General features: G+C 40.6%; 1 protein-coding gene across 1 annotated transcript in view; it reads right to left on the bottom strand.

Annotated features, from left to right (window-relative positions):
* Window positions 1-5,055: 5,055 nt before the first annotated feature.
* NEIL3 (nei like DNA glycosylase 3) overlaps window positions 5,056-17,312 on the bottom strand; it is a 328,972-nt gene continuing 316,715 nt past the window's right edge. Inside the window, exon 10 of the mRNA XM_053703856.1 lies at window positions 5,056-6,328. Coding sequence (XP_053559831.1) covers window positions 6,182-6,328 — 147 coding nt within the window. The 3' untranslated portion in view covers window positions 5,056-6,181. The remainder of the gene's footprint in view (window positions 6,329-17,312) is intronic.

Genomic DNA, 17,312 nt, shown 5'->3' with positions numbered 1-17,312 from the left:
GGACTTCCAAGAGAGCTTGGGCGGTTCCTGCTTGGAGGAGGAAGACCTACCAGAGAAGTTACGAAAGGAACGAAAATTACTCTGACGACACTTCTGTTTATTTCTCTTATCCTGAGGGAGAGAATGCTCCTTCCCTCCCGTAATATCAGAAATAATCTCAGCCAAACCCGGTCCAAACAAGGTCTTACCCTTGTAAGAAATAGATAAAAGCTTAGATTTAGAGGACACATCCGCAGACCAGGATTTCAACCATAAGGCCCTCTGAGCCAAAACAGCAAAGCCAGAAATCTTTGCTCCTAACTTAATAACCTGTTAAGAAGCATTTGCAATAAAGGAATTGGCTAACTTCAAAGCCTTGATTCTATCCTGAATCTCCTCAAGAGGAGTATCCTGCAGACAACGCATCAAACCAATATGCAGCTGCACTAGTAACGGTAGCAATACACACAGCAGGCTACCATTGGAACCCCTGGTGAACATACATCCTTTTAAGCAAAGCTTCCAACTTCTTATCCATGGGATCCTTAAAAGAGCAAGTATCCTCAATAGGAATGGTAGTTCTCTTGGCCAAGGTGGAAACGGCTCCCTCCTCCTTAGGAACCGTCTGCCAAGATTCCTTGATAGAATCAGCAACAGGAAACATTTTCCCAAAAATTGGAGAAGGGGAAAAAGGAATCCCAGGCTTCTCCCATTTCCGTACAATAATCTCTGAAACACGATCTGGAACAGTAAAAACTTCCGCCGCAGAAGGAACGTCAAAAAACCTATTAAGCTTACTAGAATTCTTAGGAGTAACAATGACCGTAGAGTAAGAATCATCCAAAGTATCCAAGACCTCCTTGAGTAACAAACGGAGATGCTCAAGCTTAAACCTGAAGGAAACATCCTCAGAATCAAAGGAAGGAATTACACTGTCCAAATCTGAAATTTCACCCTCAGACGCCACAGAAGTGTCTTCCTCCGCAGACCTATGGGAAGAAACATTTGACAAAACTGCAACTGAATCAGAAACCTTAAGTTTCCTCTTGCGCTTCCCCTGCAACACAGGAAGAGCTGACAAAGCCTCAGATACTGCAGAGGATATATGAGTAGCCAGATCCTGCAAAGAAAAAACAACCTGAGAAGAACCACAGGGCACTGCATGAGAAGAGGATAAAGATTGGGATGATTGGGGAGAAAGCTGCGGTATAGCATGAACAGGAGACTCCTGAACAACATTCTCCTTAGATAATGAAGGCTCTGAATCAAAAAGCCTTTCCCTGTAATGCAATGTTCTCTCAATACAAGAGGAACAAAAAGGGATAAGTTGCTACACATTAGCATCTAAACATAAAGTTAATCTCTAGCACACAAATAATTATGGCAATAATAAACATTTTGAAAAAATGCAGCAGCAAAATAAAAACGTTGCTATCACTTTAAATAAAAACGTTAACTGAAAAAGTAAAAAAAAAATGGACCCCTGCTGCACACCTCTACAAGCCTTGCTAAGGTGCTTACCTGACCTCCCCTAACTGGAGGTTAAACAGAAGAAATCCAAACTATTGGCACCCGCTCACCGCAAACACCGGAAACAGAGCCGACAACCTCTCACTTCCTCAATTTAGAAGCGACACAGGAAGAGCGAGCAAAAACACGCCAAGGCCGGCATTACACTTATCACTGCAAACAGCCTCCGGTAGAAAAAGAAAATGTGTGACTCGCTTTGTCCATAACACCAATATCAAACACAGTATTCCCCTAGAGAAAACGTGTTCACTACACTAACAAAGAGCCAAAATCCTCTCTGATAGTGCCCCACAAAACAAAACTGCCACAAGAAAAAACCTGCACAAAAGCAGGAATAACATCCCAAAATTAAGCATAAGTGCCAAACTTTTCTGAACTTCTCTTATTAGAAAAATACAAATAGCACTTACCTCCATAGCAGTCTGCCCGACAGAAGGGCAGCTCACAAGGTTTGAAAGGCTGCATCCCTCACATGGACCTGTGGAAAAGAAAAATGACAAAGTAAGCCTACTTAGGCTTTTAAAAGAAGGGCAGTACAAACTACTTGGGAGGCACAGTGGAGATTATACCCCCCCACCAGTACACAAATGTTTAAAAGCCACCACTGCTTTACTGAAGAGACTGACATAGACTACAGCTAAACCCCAAAAAACCAGAGCAAACCTGCTCTGCTTAAAAATAAACTCTTGATTGAAGAATCAGACACCTAGCTTTACCCCTCCTTGCAACTGATACAAGCAAAGAGAATGACTGGGGGTTGTGGGTAAGGGAGTGGTATTTAACAGCTTTGCTGTGGTGCTCTTTGCCGCCTCCTGCTGGTCAGGAGTGATATTCCAACAGTAAATAAGATGATCCGTGGACTCACCGTGTCATTAGAAAGAAATAAGCTTGCACTAATTTGTCATCCATATACGGAGCAACTGAAATGCCCTGGCAGTGTTTTGCAGATATACAAACATCAATAACTGAAAGTGATCCCTGTGTATAGGGATGTTCAGATATGAATCCTTCAGGTCTATAATAGCCATAAGCTAACCCATGGGAACATTCTTCACTGTTCTTACCCTTAATTCAATTATACAAGTGGGAACCCTGACTAATATGTTTAGAGATGTTAAATCCAGGACAGGACTGTAAATCCCTTTGGACAATGAACAGATTGTGGTAAAAACTCTTGACCTTGAGGATACACATGTACTGGGATTAATTATTCCCCTGTCCTCCAAATCCTTTTATAAAAGGTTGCTGCTTCTGAAGGATCTCTGGCAACATGAGTTTGGACCGTTGGTCAATAAGGAAGAGACTGCTTCAAAGAGGAAAAAAAAAACTCTCAATCTCTTGAAGGACAAAGAGAATCAGTCCGGATATCCAAACTCATTTTCCTGATACAGCCTAAAACATAACAAATGTATACATACGTTTATACAAAGTTTAATAAATATGTACATGACATAAGCATCAGATGTAGTATTTATCTACATACTTAAGCTTATGCATATATTTAGTCTGTCATGTGGCCCTACTGACTAGAGAAGCAGCACATATAGACCAACAGGTGCACAGTAGATACTTGTAAATCCATGTCCAGAATAAGCAGAGACTGTGTATACTTACAAAGTGAATACACTATGTGAATTGGTAATGAAAATATTCTTGATTAAATGTTCAGTGTCTGCATGATAAACATATGTGCATACATATAAATCACAAACAATGATACAAAATGGATACCAATAGATCTGATCTCTAAAGGATCTCTACTGCTCGTGCAAACATTAATACGCTTACTTAGTTTGGGGACAGCCGCTAAACAAACTTTCACTAATTTATACACGCTATTTTTAATTTCAGGAGTAAAATCAGTAGTTTCCCCCTGAGTGATAAGTACAGGGCAAATTTCCCTCTGGGAAGTGGACAGTTGTTGCTGATTTGTATGCAAAATCTGAGTTATACAATTCTCACAGATTTGATTGACCTGGCATACTGGAACAGATTTGCAAAATAAAAACATATGTAGAAAGAGGAAAATGAGAAACTGACTCATCTCTATAGATATCAGTGGGGACAGAGTCATTTTGTTCCATTTTAACTTATAATAAAAGTATGCAATTATACTATATACAGTATAAGGTATAGTACAGAAATAACAGGTAGAGAGCCCTCTACACTATGCTTAACTAAACTCCCTCAGACACTTATTTATTCCTCAGTGTAGGTTAAACTACAGCCCCTATGTACACTGATCTGCCCCTAAGTACCCCCTGGCAGCTCCTGTATGGGTATGCACTCCTTACAGGGTATAGAAATAACTAAAAATGTACTGTGAATCCGGCCCAATACTGCAGAGTAAATATGAATGGCTGGAGAAGCTCTGGTCTAAGGAGAAAGCCCTGGAACGCTGAGGAGGCGGAGCCAAAGTTGCAGGGAGCAGTTTAAAACAATGTTTAGTTTCCCAAGAGAAATAAATATGCACCAAGCATTTTACAAATGAAAACCTAATAAAATGATGTTCCCTTGCCTAACCAGAGCGTCTTTTACTGAACTGCTAACTACGCTAAGCAGATGGTGGTTTTCTTAAAGGGCTTGCACCTATTTTTAATAAAGTGCCCCAATTATGTCCCCAGGGCTGCCAGAAGGTTGTAAAGGGCTTCAGTCTTCCTTGACTATGTCCATGATAAGGATAGGGCAGGTAGGGACCAGAAGAAGAAAAAAATGTGTCATGAGGAGAGCAAGTTAAGTCCCCTGACTATGTCCTACCTTTGTCAGAGTACCTACAAATAGCCTCTGGGCTGTGTTTTAAGTCACTTACCTTATGCAGCACCCCTTCACTGGCTTACCAGGCATTTCAAATCCTTGTAAATGCAGATGCAGCAGAATCCATTAGAGAGCCCATTCAGTGCAGGTTTCTAGTACCCCAGAGGATTGCAGTAGGAATGTGTCCCTCAGGGGAGGCTAAGGATGATTGATACTCCCCAGGTACTCTGGGTCTCACATAGGTCTAAGTTCCCAGATAAAAAATCCATAAGCAAGTAGCTGGAAACACCTCTATTCTCAACCAACTCCTACAAGTCCAAGAACAAAATTGAGAGATGAGAGATTTAAAGCGCTGATATGGGTTCTTGAACAACTCCTAGTGGCGGGAAATATATCCCATATGTTATGGAGGACTGTGGACCATCATCATTTTACAAAATAAACACTGCACTCTGAGGGAAAATGCACATCAACAGTCTAAGAACCTCTCACTGAAGAACATGCATATCTTTATTCTTCACCTTCATCCAGCGGAGGCAAATACAAGACTAGTTTCTAGTAAGGTGGGAGGAGTTTCAAAGAGCTCTTGGGGTATGGGAGTCTTTGCCTCATCCTAGTGGCCAAGAAGAGTAATCCCCAAGAGTAATGGATTGTGGACTCATCACCTGTATGAAAGAATTCCATTGTGGTGGAATACTGTGAAAATTGTCACTGTCCAAATACATATGGACATAACTGTACACTTTTGTAAAAGTAGAATTTAAATTTCAAAAACAGGCACACTCAAAAATATTCGTATACAAGTTTTATTTATATATGAAAGATAAAACAAACAACCAACAACAACATGCTCAAAAGGCATACAAGCATTGATTATTTCACAATGTGTGCATCCAAACAGCCTATATGCATTTAGCCTTCATACACAAAGCTGATTTTCTTATTTTTTAAAATAAATGTTGAAAGATAACTGAATACATAGAAAAATGCAATATAGCAAAATTGTCCAAGCAGTATACATGCAAAATAAACAATCTGAATAAGTAATGTCCAGCCAGTGCTAAAGTGAATAAAACATGATATTCTAGCAACAGGTTTAAAAAATATATAGAGAAAGAAAGATCCCGACTTAAAAAGGTATACTAAACCCAAATTCATTCTTTCATGATTCAGATAGAGCATGCAATTTTAAACAACTTTCCAATTTACTTCTATTATCAAATTTGCTTTGTTAAAGAGTAAACCTAGGTAGGTTTATAGTAGATTAGAAGCATGCTTGTGTCTAGCAGTACACGGAAGTAGTGTTTGCAGCTATGTATAACATTGCTATAAACATTGTTGCATACACTGCTGCCAGATGGATTATTCTACTTACTCCCAGGATTACTCTTTAACAAAAATTTCCAAGAGAACTAAGCACAATTGATAATAGGAGTGAATTGGAGAATTGTTGAACATGTCAACGTTTATCCAATAAGTTTGAGTTTAATTTTTACTTTACCGTCTCTTTAACCTATCAAAACAAAGGGATTAAATACATAGAGTTCCAGAGCAGTAATATACTCCTGGCAGCTACCTGAAAACTTCTGGTGAGCCACTGAGAATTTGTAATCACCAGTTAACTCACAGTAGTGTAGGATATGTACATGTTCCTTTCCAACAAAGAATGACAAGAACACAATGTAAATATGAAAATAGAAATTAATATAAAAGTGTCTTAAATAACATACTTTATCTGAATTGTGGAAGTTTCATTTCAACTTTTATAAGCCTCTTATAATCAAAACACTGTTACGGAGTAACTGACATCTATTTAGATACTGAACTGCTCATATTTATACAGGAAATATATTTTTAAAGTAATTTATTTTTACAATATCAGTCATTTTCATTAGTTTTCTACCTACCTATGACAGAACTATGCCCATTCAAAGAAATTACATTGTTTATCTTTACCTAAAGGACAAACATAAAATTTTCTTCCATTATTTGGTCCAATCTTTAAAACCGTCCTTTCAATAGAACGCTTTCCATGGTTGCAGAATGGAAAATGTAAGTCAGCCCACTGTCAAGAAAGCAAAAGTATTACTATTTATAAAGGATTCTACATATTTTATATACTCCAATGCTTGTTAAATGGATATAAAACATAAATTATGCTTACCTGATCATTTCATTTCCATCTGTGGGAGGAAAGTCCACTGCTTCATTAATTACTTGTGGGAATTAAGAAGCTGGCCACCAGGAGAAGGCAAAGACACCCCAGCCAAAGGCTTAAATACCTCCCCCACTCCCCTCATCCCCCAGTCATTCTGCCAAGGGAACAAGGAACAGTAGGAGAAATATCAGGTTATAAATGGTACCAGAAAAATTAAATTAAATTTAGGTCCGCACACCAGAGCAAACGGGCGGGAGCAGTGGACTCTCCTCCCACAGATGGAAATGAAATTATCAGGTAAGCAAAATTTATGTTTTCCATCTTAATGGGAGGAGAGTCCACTGCTTTATTCATTACTTGTGGAAACAAAATACCCGAGCTCTAGAGGACACTAAATTAAAAAAAATGGGAGGGCAAAAGTAGGCGGACCCTATACTGAGGGCACCACAGCCTGTAGAACCTTGCTCCCAAAAACAGCTTCTGCCGAAGCAAAAACGTCAAATTTGTAAACTTTTGCAAAAGTATGTAAGGAAGACCAAGTAGCCGCCTTACAAATCTGCTCCACAGAGGCCTCGTTCTTAAAAGGCCCAAGAAGAGGCCACAGCTCTAGTTGAGTGAGCCGTAATCCTTTGAGGAGGCTTATGTCCCACTGTCTCATAGGCCAAATGGAGAATGCTCCTCAACCAAAAGGACAGTGAAGTGGAAGAGGCCCTCTGCCCCCTACGCTTCCCCGCACACACCACAAACAAAGACGAAGTCTGTCTGAAATCCTTCGTGGCCTGAAGGTAAAACTTCAAGGTTCGAATCACATCCAATTTATGAAGTAACTTTTCCTTGGGCGAAGAAGGGTTAGAACACAAAGAAGGAACCACTATCTCCTGATTGATGTTACGATCTGACACCACGTTGGGAAGAAAACCCAACCCAGTGCGAAGCACAGCCTTATCAGCGTGAAAAAAACAGGTAAGGGGTTCATATTGCAAGGCCGCTAACTCAGAGACTCAGCCCAAACAGAGCCCTCTGCAAAACCTTAAGAACCAAATTCAAGCTCCGAGGAGGAGCAGAAGGCCTAAATACCGGTCTGATTCTGGACAGAGCCTAAACAAAGGACTGAATATCAGGTAGCTCCGCTAGTTTCCTGTGTAACAGCAACAATAAGGCTGAATCCTGGATACCCTAATCTTGTGCCAGGGATATCCACGTTCCTCACACCAGGATAAATAGGTCCTCCACACCTTATGATAGATGCGACGAGTGACCGGTTTCCTGGCCTGAATGAGAGTATCAATCACTCTCTCAGAGAACCCTCTCTTGGCCAAGACTAGGTGTTCAATCTCCACGCAGTCAGCCTTGAATCAAGATTTGGTGAAGAAAGGGGCCCTGAACTAGCAGATCTCAGCGAGAGGGTAACCTCCATGGAGGAGACAACGACATTCCCACCAGATCCGCAAACCACGTCCTCCGCGGCCACAACGGAGCAATCAGAATAGTCAAGACTTGCTCCTGTTTGATGCGGGCCACCACTCGAGGTAGAAGTGGCAATGGTGGAAAGATGTACATTAGGTTGAACTCCCAAGGTATGGCCAAGGCATCTATCAGCTCTGCCTGGGGATCCCTGGACTGCAACCCGTATATGGGTAGCTTGAAGTTGAGTCTGGACGCCATGAGATCTATCTCCGGCGCCCCCATCTGATGCAGATCTCTGCAAACACCTCGGGATGGAGAGATTATTCCCCTGGATGAAACGATTGTCTGCTGAGGAAATCCGCTTCCCAGTTGTCCACAACTAGGATGTGGATCGCTGAGAGTCAACAGTTGTGCCCATTGCAGAATCTGAGACTCTCATGGCTAGGGAGCTTCTCGTTCCCCCTTGATGGTTTATGTACGCCACCAAGGTAATGTTGTCTGACTGGAATCTGATGAAACGGGACGACCCCAAGAAGGGCCAAGCCTTCAGACATTGAATATTGCTCGTAGTTCCAGGATATTTATCGGTAGGGTCGACGACTCTTGAGCCCTTCTGGCACCCCAAACAGCTCCCCATCCTGATAGACTTGCATCTGTGGTCACAATCTCCCAGGATGGTCTAAAGAAGGATGTCCCCTGGGACAGCTGCCCCGGACGGACCCACCAAGAGAGGGATACCCTCGCTTGATTGTCCAGAGAGATCTGTTGGGAAAGATCTGAGTGATCGCTGTTCCATTGTCTCAACATGCATAACTGCAGAGGTCTGAGATGGAACCTGGCGAAAGGAATGACATCTTTGCTGGAAACCAAGAGTCCGATCACTTCCATACACCTGGCCACAGATGGCTTTGAGGAGGTCTGAAGGGCAAGACAGCTGGATGCGATCTTGGAACGTCTCTGATCTGTCAAGAATATTTTCATAGCTATGGAATCTATAATCGTGCCCAGGAACTCCACCCTGTTGCTGGGAACCAGAGAACTATTTCCCTCATTTATTTTCCATCTGTGGGATAGAAGGAAAAGAAGAACAGTCCTCGAGTGGTCCTCCCCGAGACTGTAGGACGGAGCCTGAACCTGGATATCATCCAGATAAGGAGCTACCGCAATACGAACAGTGCTCCCAGAACCTTTGTAAAGACTCCTGGGGCAGTCGCCAGACCAAATGGCAGGGCCACAAACTGGTAGTGTTGGTCAAGAAAGGCGAAACTTAGGAACCTGAAGTGGTCCCTGTGGATTGGCACATGAAGGTAAGCATCCTTCAAGACTATTGTCATAAATTGCCCCTCTTGAACTAGGGGCAGAATCGATCTGATCATCTCCATTTTGAACGATGGAACCGACAAACTTGTTTAGGTACTTTAGGTCCAGAATCGGGCGGAATGTGCCCTCCTTCTTTGGACCATGAAAAGGTTTGAATAGTACCCTAGACCCCTTTCTGCTAGAGGTACTGGAACAATTACTCAGAGAGGGGAGAGATCCCTCACACATTCTAGAAAGGCGTTTCTCTTCTCTGGTCTTGATAGATTTGACAGGAGGAATCTGCCCCTGGGCGGATGAGTCTTGAACCCTATCCTGTAAACCTGTGACGGATCGGGGGCCGCCCTTTCATGACAAATTTGTCCCTGCGGGCTTCTTGTTCTGCTTGGACATGTTCCAAGATTGAGCCAGCTTCCAAGATCCCATAGACTGCTCGGTCTACGCAGCAGGCTGCTGGCATTGACTTGTCCGAGTGAAAGGGACAAAAAGTAGAGCCCTTAGGCTTATTCTTCTTATCCTGCGGAAGGAAAGCACCCTTGCCTCCTGTGACCCTGGATATAATAGAGTCCAGGCCTGGACCAAAAAGTACTTTCCCCTGAAACAGGAGGGATAGTAATCTAGACTTGGAAGTCATGTCAGCAGACCACGACTTTAACCACAGAGCCCTACGGGCAAGAACAAAGAAACCTGAAGTGTTAGCATTCAGGGGAATAACCTGCATATTTGCATCACAGATAAAATAATTTGCGACCCTTAAGGCCTTAATCTTTCCTGTATCTCCCCGAGGGGAGTCTCCACCTCAACCATAGCTGACAGTGCGTCACACCAGTAGGTAGCCACTCCAGCCACCACAGCGATTGCCGCTGCCAGTTGGAAAACAAACCCCGTGAGTTGGAACATCTTTCTCAACATGGATTCTAATTTTTTTGTCCATGGGCTCTTTGAATGACGAACTATCCTCGAGGGGAATAGTCGTCCGCTTAGCGAGCATGGAAATAGCTCCATCCACCTTAGGAATGGCCCCCCCATAGCTCAAGCTGAGAGTCCGGAAAGGGGAACAGCTTTTTTAAAAGAGGTAGAGGGAGAAAAGGACGAGCCAAGTCTTCTTGCGTTATCATATGTGTATAAATGAAACAATCTTACCAGAATCTATGCCGTGGAACAGGAACACAGCCCTTCAAGTGTGACAGGTTAGTAGCATCGCTCCTGACATGGACTTGAGTGAATAAAGGCAGGCAGCGAAACTCGTCAACACGGATTGCCAAGGAGCTGTTAACATGAGTGGGGATTGTTTTGAAGAGACGACAATCCCTGCATCTCCGGACTCTAACTTTCACTCATGCTCTCACTGAGAGGCTGACAGGACTACTTAAAACTCCAGTCCCATTTCGAAGAGTACTACTCTCCATAAGAGACTACTCCAGTCTTCCGACACTTCTCTGGCAACCTCCTGTGACAAAAGGCAAAGAATGACTGGGGGATGAGAGGAGTGGGGGAGGTATTTGTCTTTGGCTGGGGCGTGTCTGCCTCCTCCTGGTGGCCAGGTTTTTAATTCCCACAAGTAATAAATGAAGCAGTGGACTCTCCTCCCATTAAAATGGAAAAAGTATTTTGTGATTCAGACAGAGCATACCATTTAAAAAGTTTCCAATTTACTTATTTGATCAAATGTGCTTCTTTCTCAAATAAAGAGATACCTAGGTAGGTGTCTGGAGCACTACATGGAATAAAATAGTATTGACATCTAGTGCTCTTGCAAATGGATAACATTCTTGCAAAACTGCTGCCATAGTGCTCCAGACACATGCACACTCCTGTAAATTAGAAAGTTTTTTAAAACTGTATCCTCTATCTGAATCGTGAAAGAAACAAAATGTTGGGTTTCATGTCTATTGAAATATAGTGGAAGTTGCACCAATCAGTGTATGCCTTCATATTTCAGATTATAAAGTAAACCTTTTGTATGTAAAGATGTATACTTACCAATAAAGTCTGACTCATATTTAGGAATAAATGGTGTATATAAGAAAAGAAAAAAGTAGAACTTAAAGGGCCATGATACCCAAATGTTGAAACACTTGAAAAAAAAGCTAACTAGAAAATATCACCTGAACATCTCTATGTAAAAAAGAAAGATATTTTACCTCAAAATTTCCTCAGTAGCCACATCCCATTGTAAAGGACTTCTAAGCAGCAAATCAGTATGTCTGTCCTGGGACAGTTAAGGGAGTGAGCTTACGTGCACACTCATCCTATTTCCCTATTCAGTTTAAGGAAGTTTACTATGAAATCTCATGAGATCACAGTAAAAGAGTTCATGACCTCAGCACTGCTGATGCGGATTTGCTGTTCATTTCTTAATTTAAAAAAAAAAAAAAAAAAACATTTTTACCTGCAGCTGAGCAACAGCTGAAGTATATTTTTTTTATACAAAACTTACTCTGCTGAGCTGAGGAAATAGTGAGGTAAAATATCTTCCTTTTTTACATAGAGATGCTCAGGTGTTATTTTCCTGTCAACTTTTTACAGTTATACTGCATCAGTTTCAAGCGATTTAGCATATGAGTATTATGTCCCTTTAACTGTGAACTAACAAAGCTGAGTAGCTTGTCCTAAGGGATAGTGCACACCCAGAATGTAGCCTATGTTAAACCGCTTGTGCGTTTCACAAGAGAACTTTTCTGTAGCATATTAGCCTGGTCACATCCTCAGTCAGCCCTGCCTGTAAATACCAGGCAATTCTCCTTTCAATAAAGGATTTGTACACACAGGCCTGATAAATATAACTCCTACTATATCTCTTTATGACACAGTGGGTAAAGGTTCCGTTACTGGTTGTCCCCTAAGAGTCATTTGCATACAAAGGAATAAAATAAAAGCTCTCAAGTGAGATCAGACGAAGCTGTAATAACTTTACCTATGGGATGATTCCTACCCAGGATAAGGCAGTCCACTTTTGCCTTTTACACTTTTTTTGCAGCATATTGGTCTGGTTCCATCCAAGAGGACAGTGTAGCCATGAAATACCAGCCAACCTAAATGTAATAAAGCAGCCAGACATGAACCACTTGCTCACTTTGCCTTAGGGAGATGTTGTTACACCTTTACTGATGAGGTGTATAAAGGCTTAAAGGGACAGTGACAGCCTGATGAAACGGCTTGGATATAGCCGAGAAACAAGTTGCTGTTTTTATGTATTTTAATAAACTGGAATATTTTTACACACCCTACTCCTGCTCCTTTGGTGATTATTATATATATATATATATATATATATATATATATATATATATATATATATATATATATATATATATATATATATATATATATATATATATATATATATATATATATATGCCTTAACGCCGAGTGTGTCTCTTTGGAGTATACTTTATTGCTAACATCAGCCGATACGGCCGTGTTGGAGTTCAAGTGGCTAGCTATTGGAGTGGATTGGACGAGCCCCCCTTGTGACGTAAGCACTGACGGAGGAGCAATCCAGCGTGTCTGTCGGGCGACTCTCAAACGGTCCCGATCTGCTGTGTCTGGCATTTCGGTTTGTGCCGCCCTGTATGTGAGTAGATATACCCATATGGGGGGAGGGTGTACACCCTTATAAGCACCTCTATCGACCAAACGATATTGCTCTATGTTGGCACCTCTTTTGTTCCCTTGTCTTCTGCAGGTATTGTTTAAAGGGACAGTCAACACAAGAATATTTGTTGTTTTGATAGATAATCCCTAAAATTACCCATTCCCCAGTTTTGCATAACCAACACAGTTATAATAACACATGTTTTACCTCTGTAATTACCTTGTATCTTAGCCTCTCCAGACTGCCCCGATATTACAGTTCTTTTGAAAGACTTGAATTTTAGCCAATCAGTGCTCACTCCTTGGTAAATTCACGTGCATGAGCTCAATGTTATCTATATGAAACACATGAACTAATACCTTCTAGTGGTGAAAAACTGTCAAAATGCATTTAGATTAGAGGTGGCCTTCAAGGTCTAAGAAATTTGCATATGAACCTCCTAGGTTTAGCTTTCAACTAAGAATACCAAAAGAACAAAGCAAAATCGGTGATAAAAGTAAATTGGAAAGTTGTTTAAATTTGCTTGCCCTATTTGAATCATGAAAGTTTATTTCGGACTTGACTGTCTCTTTAAACGTACGTATGGGGCTAGCTGTGAAAATGTATTATTCAGAGAACGGTCTAGTATTTCAGGGCAAGACCATTTAAGTGATATACAGGAAAGATCCCTATGTGAATGGTATAAGTGGGGTAAACATGCTGTATCCTGTGTAAGCACTATCCAATGTGGTAAATTTATTATAGCTCTATCTATTCCAAGTAAGAATATTTTTAAAAATACATATGAATTGAAAGGGACAGAGAAGCAGCCAATCAGATGCTGTATCACTAATACAGACACTAAACAAAGCTTGCTCCCATAGCACTGCTGTATTAGCTCTTACATTGGGTCTAGTAGTGCAACCTGATATTGAACAGTAAGAACTACTGAGTGGGTGCCCAAAAGTACATTTCACCACTGTGTTACATTGTTGCACATCTGTGGGCTGTATTAATAAAAAATTGTCATCAAAGTAAATTAATTCTGTGAATAGCCATTTATGTGGTGTTGTTAACCATCTTTTAGCTCCTTATGTTGTGAAGTTTTATTTAGTGGATTAAAAGTTAAATTTTATTTACAAGAGACTGGTTCACGGAATTCATTTACTTTGATGACTTGATGCCGGCAGATTGTGAACCTTATACGAAGCGTAGCCCACAGAGTCCCGTTGGTAGCTTCCAGCTTATCCGAGTCATGATTGTATATCCCTAGCCATGTGCTTTGTGACGTATCATGCATAGGAGCGACGGTCGAGTAGGAGGAATTAGGATGTGCCGCTGATCAAGCGAGTGAGATAGGAGGCTGTGCATTACAGCCCCTCAGGTAAAGACGGATAGATTGATATCCCGACACGGTCGCAGCAGACGCCTGGTCTCCAAGGACAGTGTGAGTACAACTCCTTTGCTCTTTACGCCACATTTGGCTAAGTGGTACCGTTTAGTTAAACATGTTTGACCATGAACATTCTTTAACACAGTAAACTGGATCTGGATGCACACAGGAGTTTGATCTGTTTGGGGCTTATTTATTTATTTGTATATGATACATTCTATCCTGTAGGCATTATAGCACATATTTTTTTGTTATTTAATAAAAAATAGCTCTTAGAAATGTTCAGTGTTTAGTGTCCCTAATAATCCCTCTTAGCTAAGACTCCATATTGGAAAAACGGATCCCAATTTGAAATAAGGGGACAATATATTTGTAATCATAGTATTAATAGTGACCTAGCAGCAATTATTAGCATCTTATTTTGTTGTTGGTGATAGAGTTTATACAGTTGCAACAAAAAGTTTGTGAATCCTTTGGAATTGTCTGGTTTCTGCATCAATTACTCATAAAATGTGGTCTTGATCTTCATCTAAGTCCCAACTATAGACAAACACAATCAGACTAAACTAATATCACAAACAGAGTTGTACTTTTCAATTCTTATTGAAGACAATCATGCACAGTGCAGGTTGGAAAAATTGAACCTCTGTGGTAACAACTTCTCTAAAAGCTATCTGAAGGCATGTGTTTCAAGTAGGAATATTGGAAGTGTGGGTACCCTGCCCTTTAAATGAAGACACACAAAGCTTTGTTGCTGACTAATCTGTTCTTTGCAACAAAGATTGTTTAGTGTGAACTATTCCTTGATTCCAACAACTTTCACAGGACCTTAGAAGAACTTTATACAAAGATAAAATGCAGGACATCCTGCAGAGATTACTCCAAGAGCATAACAACAATCCTGAAAGAAAGAACCCAAATGTAACCGCAAAAGACCTCATGAAATCTCTACAAACTGTGAAAGTCTTTGCTCATGTGTCCTATCAGAAAAACACTAAACAAGAATGGCGTTCATAGAAGGATAGCCTCTGGAAACCACTACTGTCTTACACAAATAAAGTTTGCTTAAGACCACCTGGATGTTCCACAACGCTTCTGAGAAAATGTTCTGTGGACAGATGAGAGAAAAGTTGAAATTCTCGGCACATTGCTTATCCAAACTGTGAAGCATGGTGGAGGGAGCATCATGGTTGGGGGCTGCTTTGCTTTCTGAGAGTATGGACGTCTTTTAAATAATCCTCAATAATTACAAGGGTTTCAAGACATTTTACAGAAACATGTCTGGGCAGTAGACACCACTACCTTAAGCTCATGTTAGGTTAAGTGATACAACAAGACAATGACTCAAAGAACACAAGTAAATGCAATTAAAAAACTAAATTTATGCTTACCAAATACATTCCTTTCTTTCCTGGCAGGGAGAGTCCACAAAGTCATTCATTACTGTTGGGAAATACAACACCTGGCCACCAGGAGGAGGCAAAGGCACCAAGGCAAAGGCTTAAATATACCTCCCACTTCCCCTATCCCCCCCAGTCATTCGGCCGAGGGAACGAGGAAAGTAGGAGAAACATCAGGGTATAAAGGTGCCAGAAGAAAAGCAAAAAGGATAACTTACGGGCGGGTCGTGGACTCTCCCTGCTAGGAAAGGAATTTATCTGGTAAGTATAAATTTTGTTTTCTTTCCATAAGGCAGGGAGAGTCCATGACTTCATTCCTTACTGTTGGGAAAATAATACCCAAGCTCCAGAGGACACTGAATGAACACAAAAAAAAATACGAGGGCACCACAGCCTGCAAAACCTCTCATAAAAGCTGCTTCAGCCGAAGCAGACACATCAAACTTATAAAATTCAGAAAAAGTATGTAAAGAGGACCAGGTAGCTGCTTTACAAATCTGATCCATTGAGGCTTCGTTCTTAAAAGCCCAGGAAGAAACTACTGCTCTAGTGCAGCGTTTCCCAACCTCTTTTCTCTCCCATACCCCTTGATTAGGCTTTTCATTTATGAGTACCCCTTCTCTTCATTACCCCCACCCATCAAAATGTTTTAATTTTCTTAGGTTAGCAGCTAAATAATCAAATTACTCAAATTAACCTAATGACATTTAAAGGCTTTTATTTTTGATTTTACATTTTATAATGTATAATAATTTTTTATAATAGCAGCCTGCATTAAAATAATTTTTAACCATATTAACTTATGATAAAAGTACATAATTATTCTTCTTGATATAAAAGTCTTCCAACGTGGCTCTTATTAATTTTACTGCGCATGTTTCATGGAACTGAGTTTTTTAAAATCAGGTTCAAATGAAGATCGATATAACCTCAAATCAGGAGCCTTCCTCAAGCTTACTGCAATATTTATTCTTAATATACGCATAAGACGAGAATGTTCTTTCGACAAACTGTGTGTTAGTGATAAAGCTATAAAATATTTACTACCTTTCACCGAGTTCTTGGTATTCTTCTTTCACTGCTGCCCAGAATTCAATGACATCTCTTTTTTAGATCAGATTGTAAAGAAGAATCAGTCAAAAGTTCAATCAATTTTTCTTTTTCAGAAAATGAAAAGGTTTTCAGCTTGTTGAAAAAACACAATTCGTTGAATCGATTTAAAATCCAGTTATCTTCACTATTTCGCTTTGGAAAATACTGTCTGAATGAAATCTTAAGTCCTTTTAAGTAGGCTATTATACTACTTTTTACTACTTTTGACAATTTCAGCTAGTTCTCAGATAAGAAACTGAAGTGTCTCAAAAACTTCACACTGGTCTTTTTTGATACATGATTCCCAAAAATCCAATTTCTTGATCATAGACTCAATTTTGTCAGACACCTTAACCCCTTAATGACCGAGGACGTGCAGGGTACATCCTCAAAAAAAAAGGCAGTTAACGCCTGAGGACGTACCCTGCAGAGTTCTAAAACATAATAAAAATAAAAATAAAAAGCTAAATCAGGGGGTGTTGGGTTGGTATGTGGGAGGGAAGCTACACTACAGAAAAAAAAACTGGGAAAAAATAAATAAAAAAAACATTTTTTTCTGTAAACTGGGTACTGGCAGATAGCTGCCAGTACCCAAGATGGCCCCCAAAAAGGCAAAGGGGGATGGTTAGAGAGATGTTTGAGGGGGGATCAGGGAGGTTGGGGGCTAAGGGGGATCCTAAACAGCAGCATATGTAAATATGCTAT

This window comes from Bombina bombina, chromosome 2 (assembly GCF_027579735.1).
Source record: "Bombina bombina isolate aBomBom1 chromosome 2, aBomBom1.pri, whole genome shotgun sequence".
Taxonomy (NCBI): Eukaryota; Metazoa; Chordata; class Amphibia; order Anura; family Bombinatoridae; genus Bombina; species Bombina bombina.
This window is presented reverse-complemented; position numbering and strand designations above follow the sequence as displayed.